At 40.6% G+C, this 10,841-nt stretch overlaps 1 protein-coding gene across 1 annotated transcript; it reads left to right on the top strand.

The window, feature by feature from the left end:
* The first annotated feature begins 384 nt into the window (after positions 1–384).
* LOC149211845 (uncharacterized) lies at positions 385–4,603 on the top strand. Its single transcript, XM_089388491.1, has 4 exons — positions 385–678; positions 1,923–1,980; positions 2,023–3,164; positions 3,638–4,603. Exons 1-4 carry the CDS (start codon positions 385–387, stop codon positions 4,601–4,603), a joined length of 2,460 nt encoding a protein of 819 aa, XP_089244617.1.
* Positions 4,604–10,841: the final 6,238 nt, after the last annotated feature.

The raw sequence follows: 10,841 nt of genomic DNA, 5'->3' as shown, positions 1-10,841 counted from the left end.
TTCTCACAAATTTACAATTCCTAGAGCCTAATTTCATTGTACAACTTAATTTCAAAAAACATTGTTTCATATCTGGATCTATTTCCCTTTTATCTAATTGCCCATTTATTAAAATAAATTGCAAGATACTTATAAACACCATCGAATTTAAGAATAACATAAGTGTTTCATAAAGAGATTGACTCTATGAAAATTTCATGTCACTAGCTATCGGAAACGCTCCGACTCTGAGCTGTTGTGTGCGCTCGCTCGGCCCTGCAAATTGCGAGATCCGCACTCCGCGGATCTAGAAGACTGCGCTCGCACCCGCTCCTGCATTTTCCGATCCCTGCGGGCGGGTCCGCTAAGGGCTCTAGCGTCTGGCTGCGGTCGGCTAGGGTTTCCATGGAGGAGCCGGATCCCCCCCAGGGACCTTCCTCCCCTCCTCCACCTTCCGCTGCTGAGGCCTTCAGATCCTTGTTGGCCTCTCTGCCCAAGAAGAAAGCTGTGGAAGCCGCCAAGTTCGTGAAAAGGCTAGAAGACATCCCCGAGATCGCTCTTCCTCCTGAAGGTCCGATTCAAGTAGCTTTATCTCTGGCGGATCGCGCTCTGGTTGGTCAGTTTACAGGTCTCTGGCACTCTCCGAATTCAACAGAGAACTGGGTTGCTAGAAACTGGGCTATGCTGATCGAGAACAAGGTAACATCTTACTTCCTCGGAAGAGGTTACTTCCTATTTGAATTCTCAGAAAAAGAGGACAAGGATCTCATTTTCAGAAATGGCCCCTACTTCATGGGGCCTCAAGGGCTATATTTGAATAAATGGATGCCAGATTTCGATCTGGCGGTGGATGTGCCTTCTGCGGTCCTGGTATGGGTAAGGCTCCCCAATCTCCCGGTTCACTGTTGGAACTGGGACTCTCTGAAACACATCGGAAACACTCTCGGGAAATTCATAGACAAGGCCAACAACAAGGATCAGTATGACTGCGCTAGAATTTGTGTGGAGGTAGATATGGAGGTCGGACTACCAGAAGCCATCAAAATAAGGGTAGGTGCTTGGACACATGTTCAGAAGCTGGACTATGAACAACTGTCGTTCAAATGCCGGAAGTGTCAAGTCTACGGACACTTCGCTAGAGATTGCCCGTCCAAAGGGGTAGAGGAAAAAGGGAAGGAAGAAGGATGGAATCAGGCAAAAAGACCCAAAACTTCTTCCAAGAAGGCTACAAATATTAACACCAGAACCCCCCAAACAGGCCCTGCTCAGCATTCACCCTTGGAGAGCCAAGGGAACAAATTTGAGATCCTTGGATCTGAAGCCATGAATACCTAAGAGACAGAAACTCTGAAAGAAGTCTCTCTGCCTAAATCTAAAAGCGAACCAGAGAGAACCAAAGGGAAGATGTCGGAAGAGGAGGAGGAAACCCAAGAGTCCGAGGAATCGGAGGAAGAAGGGGAAATAGGGGAATCACAGTCTACCCCCAGAAGATCTACAAGAGGCCGAATGTCAACAAAGGAAAAAAGGGAGCAAGAAACATACAAAGACAAGCTCCAGGGCAGCCAACCAACGCTAGAGAAACTCCTAGCAAAAACCCCGAAGACGAAGAGGATCCAAACCCAGAGCTCCAAAGGAGCTCATCACAGCAAAAGTAAATGATGAAGATAGTCTCCTGGAATTGTAGGGGATTGGGCTCCAAAGCCAAGGAAGAAGCATTGAATAGTCTAATAAGACTGGAAGCCCCTGACATCCTTCTCATCCAGGAGACTAAACTGGAGGATTTAGCCTTCCTCCAAGCAAGCAGAAAGTTTTGGAAAAAAGACGGAGCGCATGCAACCTCTGCCCGGGGAGCATCAGGAGGACTTGGGTCCCTCTGGAATCCAAATAAGTTCTCCCTTATCTCTGAGTCCCTGAACACTCATTGGATTTTGTTAAAATTGCAGCATTTAGAATCTAAGGAAATTATTAGTCTGGTCAACGTATATGCTCCTAACAATGCAGGTGAAAAGAAAATATGCTGGGACTCCATCAAAAACTTGGCAGATCTGGAAAATTTGGAAAACATTATCATAGCCGGAGACCTCAATCTCACCCTCCTTTCGTCAGAAAAAAGAGGAGGCAGTATTGTCAGAGATCTGGCAAGAGAATCAGTAGAAGATCTCATGCAAGATTGGGATCTGATAGATATTAAGCCGACCGCCGGCAAGTACACGTGGTCAAACAAGAGGGTTGGCCCGGGACACATAACTGCAAGACTGGACAGATTTTTAGTGCAAAGTTCCTTCCTGCTTCTAGGATTAGAAGCTAGATCGCACATCCTTCATAGCAGCATATTAGATCACAAGCCTATTAGCCTGGAACTGCTGACCCCCAAGGACCTGGGACCTATTCCATTCAGGTTCAGCTCTCTCTCGATCAAAGAGGCAGACTTTATGGACAAGGTCAGAGACTGCTGGAAAGACCCTGTTAAGGGTTCTACCTTCTTTGTGTGGGAGGAAAAACTCAGAAGAGTCAAAGCCATGCTAAAAAATTGGGCCAAGTCCCTGCCCAACCCAGCTGCAGAAAGGAAAAAATCTCAAATAGATCTAGAAAACCAGCATCTCCATCTTGAAACAACTGAAATCACAAAAGAGGAATTGGAAAAGGAGGCCAAGCTTCAGCAAAACTTCCAGAAGGCATGCCTGACAGAAGAGGAGTACTGGAGACTCAAGTCTAGAAGTATTTGGCTCAAATCTGGCGACCGAAACTCCTCTTTCTTTCATAAACAAGCTCAAGCTAGGAAAGGACGGAACTCCATCATTGAAATAAAAGAAGAAAATAACATTCTGAAGGACTTTGCAAGCATAAAAAAGGCAGCTTCAGATCATTTTGAGAAGATGTACAGGGAAGAAATAGGAGCTGAGCAAAACGATAGTCTACTGAACGCTGTCCCTAACCTCATCACCCCCAAGATGAACCAGGTCCTAGAAAGCAAAATCACGCTCAAGGAAGCCAAGGAGTCCCTCTTCGCCATGGATTCGGATAAAGCCCCGGGACCGGACGGTTTCACACCGAGATTTTTACAAACCTATTGGCAGATAATTGAGAAGGAATTCCTCAAAATGATTCAAAAATCCCAGGACTGTCAGAAGATTGGAGGCTGCACAAATTCAACATTTCTCGCCCTCATCCCTAAGGAAAAGGGGGCAAACTCCTTCAATTTCGTCCAATTTTATTATGTAATATTGGGTACAAAGTGATGACCAAAGTGGTAGCAAACAGGTTGAAAATATTTCTCCCTAAAATCATTTCGGACAATCAAGGGGGATTCATCCAGGGTAGGCAGCTGCTGGACAATTTTGTGTTGGTACAAGAGGCAATCCATTACATCCAACACCGAAAGGAAAAAGGTATGGTTATTAAATTAGATCTAGCTAATGCCTTTGATCGTGTTAGACATAAATTTTTGTTTGATGTAATGTATAAATTGGGATTCGGACAAAGCCTCATAAAGTGGATAAAAGCTTGCACATCGGAGCCTTGGATTGCCCCTCTGGTGAATGGAAGGGCTGCTGAATTTTTCAAAGCCTCTAGAGGGCTGAGGCAGGGGTGCCCTCTCTCACCTCTCCTATTCGTCATTCAGGCTTCTGTTCTCAGTTTCTACTTGAATAAAAAGCAGCAAGAACAAGACATTGCTGGACTATGCATTGCAAGAGGGGTGAAATGCATCAATCATGCCCTCTTTGCTGATGATACCCTTCTGCTGGGAGCTGCTACACTGCACTCAGCTATTAAATTCAAAGCAGTTCTGGACGACTTCTGTAAGACCTCAGGCAGCGTGTTAAACAAGGGTAAATGTCAAATATACTGCTGGAACATCCCCGCTTCTTCTGCAAACTCCATAGCTAGATGCCTTGGATTTGCAGCCTCCACTACTTGGTCCTCATTCAAATATCTTGGTCTGCCAATCTTCAACAAGAGGGCATCAAGCAAAGACTGGTCTCCTCAGCTAGACAAATTCAAAGCAAAGATGCAAGCCTGGGGATCCTCTTGGCTCAACATCGCCGGCAAAACAGTGCTCATCAAGGCAGTTCTCAGCAGTCTTCCGATTTTCAAATTCTCTGTCCTCCTGGCACCTGTGGGAATCATCAAAAAGATGGAGGAATTAATCAGGAACTTCTTCTGGAAAGGTGGCAAACAAAATGATAAGATATTTTCCCTAATCAATTGGGAAACTGTCACAAAACCAATTTTTGAAGGGGGATTGAATTTTAAAGATCTCAAAGCTCAAAATCTAGCTATGGGAGCCAAATTAATCTGGAAAATCATTGCTCCTAATCCAAATTGGGCACAGATTGCATTGTGGAGGAAATACTTCAGAGGTATGAGGCTCAGATGTTTGGATCAGCCTAAAAACACATTCAGAAATCACTTCAGCGCTTTCATTAACAGAATTGCTCCAATGATAAAAAACTGCTCGCATTGGATTCCTGGTAATGGCAAGCGAATTCAGTTATGGAGTGACAGAATACTGGATCGACGTCCATTGGAAGAATTGGGAGATTTTATAGAGTTAAAGAAATGGCTTGCTGTAGCAAATGTCCACACCCTGTGGGACATTTCACTGTGGACAGAGGATATCTAGGCGGGTTGGAAACAACTCCCTGTGCCCAACGACTTGCAACCTGAGTGGGCAGCGATCAGATCTCTTCTACACGGGCTGGCCCCCATCCATGCACGCAGGAAGGACGTGAGGGGTTGGGGGAAAAATCGGGCACGCTATACAGTCACGCAGGGATACACCAAGTGTCTTGAGCGCCCTCACGTGCCTCCCAACCCTGCCCCTTTGGTAGGCATATGGAAGTTCCCCTCTATTCCCAAAATAGATCATTTCTATTGGCTCCTCTGTCACCAACTCACTGAGGACAGACTCCAGAAAAGAGGATTCAATGGACCTTCCAGATGCATCCTTTGCAAGGCAAACTCAGAAACTGCTCTTCACCTCATGATTGAATGAAACTTTACAATCTCTTTTTGGCAGGAGCTGCTAGATCCTTGGAATTATGATTTCATTTTTCCTACTTATGTTTAGGATTTGTTCGCGGGCTGGATGGCCAGATATCCAGGTGCACAACCAAGAAACAAATCGATCAAGTCAGCTTGGAGTGCACTGCAAAAATTCATCAGCTGGCAGGTATGGTTGGAAAGGAACAGGAGGATATTCCGGAGCAAAGATCAGGACCACATAATAGTATCCAACATAGTGAAATGCCAACTAAGAGAGTGGCTGGAAGACATAGGTGACGACTCAAATCTCAGCCATCAAGACAGATATCTGGGAGAGGTCCTTAAGTTTAACTTCCATAAGCCAAGAAGCCCTCCTCCAACTCTCGAAGATTGGCAAATTAGGAAAAATGAGAAAGATTTTTAGGATTGGCTGTCCAATCAACCAAATCCCTTCCTATTCTTTGATGGGGCAGCAAAAGGGAATCTAGGGAAGGCTGGTGCGGGAGGTCACATTATTATGCCAGACAACATATCTCCACACAATTTCGCCTGGGGTCTAGGCCATACATCTAGCATACAAGCCGAGGCGTTGGCCCTCTTACAAGGAGTAAGCTTCCTCAAAGAGCTGGGAATTCGGGAAGCAAATGTCTTTGGAGACTCCCAAGTAATCATAGGAGCAATGGAGACCAACTCCAACCCAGCAGATCTGCAGCTAGCAAGGTTAATTACAAGGATTAAAAGCATGTCAAAGTCTCTCCACTTGAATTATTTTCATGTACTAAGAACAAATAATAAAGCAGCAGACATTAAGGAAAACAAGGCGGTTCACTTAGAGGCTGGAACTATACTCAAAAATAAGGAAATCCTGTGGGCGCCTATCCCGTAAAGAGCCATGTTTTATTGCTTTCTTTTACAACAATTCGTTTGTATCTTTCAGCTTGGACAATTAGCAGAAAAAGTGCACTTCAATAATTGTAAAAAGAGGAAGCTGATAAGAGCAAGACCCAATTCCCATTTGGTAGAAAGGCAGGCTGAAAATTGCTCCTCCCTTTGTAACCGATTGTGTGGCCATTAGCCAAGCAGTTAATGAAATCCTATAACCGTTCTTGTAAAAAAAAAAAAAAAAAGACTGACTCTACAATTTAAAGTTGAGGTTCTACTTAAAGTATTGATTCATTTGCTTCTGTAACCCATTTTCATTCCTCATAGACTTATAAGTGAGAGATAAATATGGTAATCTGGGAATGTCTCATTCTTCATATTTTGAAAAATCTTATTTGTAAAAGTTGGTTTATATAATTTTATAATTTGTGTCAAAAGACAAGAGAGAGCTTATTCAATGACGGGTATCGTATTATCCTTGTCGCTAGGTAGTAGATATTGTATTGGGTTTTTGGTCAAACCCATATTAGTTTGGGTTTGATAATTTTTTTTTTTCTATAGTTTAACTTTGTATATTCAAATTTTGTATTTTTTGCCAATATTTTAATTTATTTATGTTCAATCTCATTGACTATCAGATTGAACATGTTATTGCTCATTTCATTACTTAGATATCCAAGAGTAAAAAGGTCCCATCATGGCTTGTTTATTTTAATAATTAATTAGTATAAAGTGTTGAGATCAAAGACACTTGGGCTTGCCCGCTGTACATTTCATATCTCTGTAACAAATACACTCGTCCTTGTTTCGATAATGCTTGCTCAAAACACAACCGTCCCATTTATTACAATACTTCAAGTACAATCGCAGGCGGGATTTAACGTTCTTGCACCCAAGCGCAAAATCCTCCCACTTTTTGGAATTTGATAGTGCCAGGGATCCTCTATGCTACACACTCCAATTCCAAATTTGGTCCCGTGTCATCGCCTTATCTTTTGGAATAGAGAAAAAAGATATCGCCTTGTCTTTTGGGAGTAGAAAAAAAATAATGATAATGTATTTTTGTTAGGTCCCTATAATACTAGTGATTACCCCATTACTATTGTAGTTATATCCCTTATTAATATTGTTGTGCCCCTATTGTCCCCATATTGTTATTACTGTGCCCCATAGAATCTCCCTATTGTTATTTTTGTGCCTTTATATCATTTTTGTTAGGTCGGCCGGGTTATATTGTGACTCCTTAGACTCCTATATATAGAAAGTAGGTTTTGTCATTTGAATCATCAAAGAATCATTCATTTGTGTAATGTAAAGGAGGTTTCCCCTTCGAAGAGGCTGAATTCTAAGGCGTTGATCTATCTTTTCTATCTTTTTGTGAGCTGGTTTCATAACATTTGGTATCAGAGGTTTGGATTCTAGGGTTTCGCTGCTCCAAATAGGTCATCGTGGAATTTTCACTATAATTTTTTTTATTTTATTTTTTTTTTTTATTTATTTATTATTATTATTATTATTATTATTATTTTTTTTTTAATTTTATTTATATCTATATATATATATATATATATATATATATATATATATATATATATATATATATATTTTTGCGACGTTTCAGAAGCTAAAAAAAAACCCATTTGAGATGAGATTGCACTGAAGCTCAGGTCTGAATTTCAGAGCTTTTTGCGCTATATTTGTGGAGATATGATTTGAGGAAGTTGGTCTTTTTGCAGACTCCTGAATTACATTCCAAACAAGTGACCTGGGGAAAATCGTCATAACTTTCTCTCTGAGCATCGGATTGAAATTTTGTAAGAAGGTACAGAAAGAAAACGGACTGTAGTTTCTTGTATATATTTTTCAGAGCCAAAGGTTGAAACAAGGACACGTGGCATGTCATACAAGTTCGCTCTACTGAACTAGTCTATAATCAGGTCACTGTGGGAGATTTGGCATAACTCTTCCTTGGAGAATCCAATTGGGATTAGACTGGTGGCACTGGAAAGAGGACATAGAGGGATACTACAAGTTGCAATTTCAGAACTGGATGATCCGAAATTACAGAGATACATCAGAGGCAATATCGAGCTCCTATAAAGTGAAAAATGGTGTGTAGAATTTTTTTAAATTTTTGCTTAAGCTTGGTTTGAAAAATCATTTTGAAGGAATTCAAAGGGCATAATAGAGAATTATTATCGGTAACTGATGCCCTGAGGAAAGAAAATGTAAACACCTAGTAAGCAACTTGAAAGCTCTAGCATGACTCATGAAGAAGAGGAAGAAATACTACATGATATATCAAAATTACAAGACCAAGTGCAACAAATCTCATTGTCACAAAAGCTAATAGAAGCTAAGATAAATGGCATGGAATCTAAGATAAAGGGCGTGGAAGCTAATATGAATGGCATGGAAGCTAATATTGATGATTTGAAGATAGATTTGAAGACAGATTTGACAAATTTTCTACAAGAAATACTTACTAATGGTGAAAGGGTAGTAAAGTGAACTCATGATGCAAACAAAAGAAATGTTAATCATGATTTCATAGACTCTAATGCTGGATCGAAGACCCACCATATTCCAAAAATCGATATGAGGAAGTTTGATGGCAAGGAACCCGCAACATGGATATTACAGATGGGGCAATTTTTCGATCTCAATAATGTGCAAAACACACAAAAGGTACGTATTGCAACTTTATATTTGGAACCAAATCAGTTTGTATGGTATCAATGGCTTTGCTCTCGTAAACAAATTATCACTTGGGCAATTTTTACGGAAGAATTGACAGCACATTATGAGGATACAAAAAGCAACACTTTTTTTAGCCAATTGATAAGTCTCAAACAAAAGGGTTCAATAATGGAGCACATTGAGGAGTTCCAAGAATTGAACATAAGGGTAAAAAATATTCCAGAGGAGCATAGGATTGATGTGTTCATAAGGACTTTAAAGGATAATATCCAACATGATGTTCGCCTCTGGGAACCTGATTCATTAGAGAAGGCATTCAGGTTAGCAAGAAAAATGGAAAGCAAAATTATGGCAACCAGGAAGCATACCACTCACAACTATAAAGATGGAAGTATTGTTGCCCCTAGTCTTCCACAACCTATAAGGTTGACACCACAACGATTGGAAGAAAAAAGAGCAAAAGGGCTTTGTTACAGTTGTGATAGAAAATACAATAAAGGTCATAAGTTTGTTGAGAAGAAATTATTCTACATAGATTGTGAAGAGGAAGAAGAAAAGGAGCAAGAAAGGTCAAAAGAAGAGGATATACTCCACTGGGAACAAAGCCTAGATAAAGAAGAAATGAATCTAACCATATATTGTAATGCATTTGCTAGAATTACCACTCCTCAAACCATCAAGATAGAAGGACAAATCAAGAAGAAAAAGGTAATAGTGTTGTTTGGTTCAGGAAGTATCCACAATTTTATTCATTATAAGGTAGCAAAAGAATTGAATTGCTTCCTATATACAGCACCAGAGTGTCAAGTGATGGTTGCAAATGGAGGAACAATAAATTGCTCTGGAAAGTGCCATAATATCAAGCTATCCATGGGAGAATATGTATTGACTAGCCCAATGCTTTCCATTCCAATGGGAGGCGCTGATATTGTACTAGGAGTCCAATGGCTACAATCCTCTAACCGTATGACAAAGCTTCTAAAAAAGGAACAAAGAGGTGTAATTGCACAATTATGTTCGCTAGATGTTTCAACATCAAAATCGTCTATTTCTCGAGATATCCAAAAAGTCTTGGACAATCATTCCAAGGTATTTGAGTCTCCCAAAGGTCTCCCACCTATTCGTGATCATGATCATGCTATTCATCTGATTCCAGGAAGTGTTCCTCCAAACATCAGGCCTACAGATATCCCTATGCCCAAAAGAGTGAAATTGAACGTATGGTTGCAGAAATGCTAGAGGCTGGTATAATTCAACCAAGTCAAAGTTCTTTCTCTGCTCCAGTAGTATTGGTGCACAAGAAGGATGGATCATGGCGCATGTGTCCAGATTATAGGGAGCTCAACAAGCTCACTATTAAAGATAAGTTTCCCATTCTTGTCATTGATGAATTACATGGATCAATTTACTTCACCAAGTTGGATCTTCGTTTAGGATATGATCAAATCAGAATGAAGACTGAAGACATTTTGAAAACAACATTTAGAACTCATGAGGGTCATTATGAATTTTTGGTCACGCCTTTTGGCCTTATCAATGCACCCTCTACATTTCAAGGTTTGATGAATTCCATTTTCAAACCCTTCCTAGAAAATTTGTGTTAGTATTTTTTGATGATATACTAATCTACAACAAGTCTTCGAAGGATCATGTTGAACATGTTGACAAGGTGCTACAACTATTGGAGGAGAAACAATTATATGCAAAAGGATCCAAATGTTTCTTTGGAGTACAAGAGGTGGAATATCTGGGTCATATTGTATCTCATGAAGGAGTTAAGGTACACCCTAGCAAAATTAAAGCCATTAAGGAATGAAAAATCCGCACATCCATAAAGCATCTGTGAGGATTTCTCAGGCTGACAGGGTATTATCGCAAGTTTGTTAAGAATTATGGGAGAATTGCAGCACCTCTAACAACATTATTGAAGAAAGATGCATTTTCATGGACTCTAGAAGCAACAAAGGCCTTTGAACATCTTAAAGAGGCTATGTGCCAAGCACCGGTCTTAGCTACATCGGACTTCACAAAAACCTTTATTGTGGAATGTGATGCTTCAAGAAATGGAATTGGTGTTGTTTTAATGCAAGATGAAAGACCCATTGCTTTTGAAAGTCGTCCAATCAAGGGAAAGTTTTTACACAAAGCTATTTATGAGAAGGAAATGTTGGCAATACTACCTGCACTTAAGAAATGGCGACGCTACCTAATGGGAAGACACTTCAAGGTAAAAACGGAACATGATAGCCTTAAATACTTTTTAGAACAAAGATTATCCTCTGAAGAGCAACAAA

The sequence above is a fragment of the Pinus tabuliformis genome, chromosome 1_1 (genome assembly GCF_031772625.1).
Source record: "Pinus tabuliformis cultivar Carrire ecotype Pingquan chromosome 1_1, CPIR1, whole genome shotgun sequence".
Taxonomy (NCBI): Eukaryota; Viridiplantae; Streptophyta; class Pinopsida; order Pinales; family Pinaceae; genus Pinus; species Pinus tabuliformis.
This window is presented reverse-complemented; position numbering and strand designations above follow the sequence as displayed.

Coding starts and splice junctions, on each gene's coding strand:
- LOC149211845 (XM_089388491.1), top strand. CDS start 385: ATGGAGGAGCCGGATCCCCCCCAGGGACCTTCCTCCCCTCCTCCACCT. Junction 679..1,922: donor CTATGCTGATCGAGAACAAG/GTAACATCTTAC, acceptor TTAAAATTGCAG/CATTTAGAATCTAAGGAAAT. Junction 1,981..2,022: donor ATATGCTCCTAACAATGCAG/GTGAAAAGAAAA, acceptor AAAACTTGGCAG/ATCTGGAAAATTTGGAAAAC.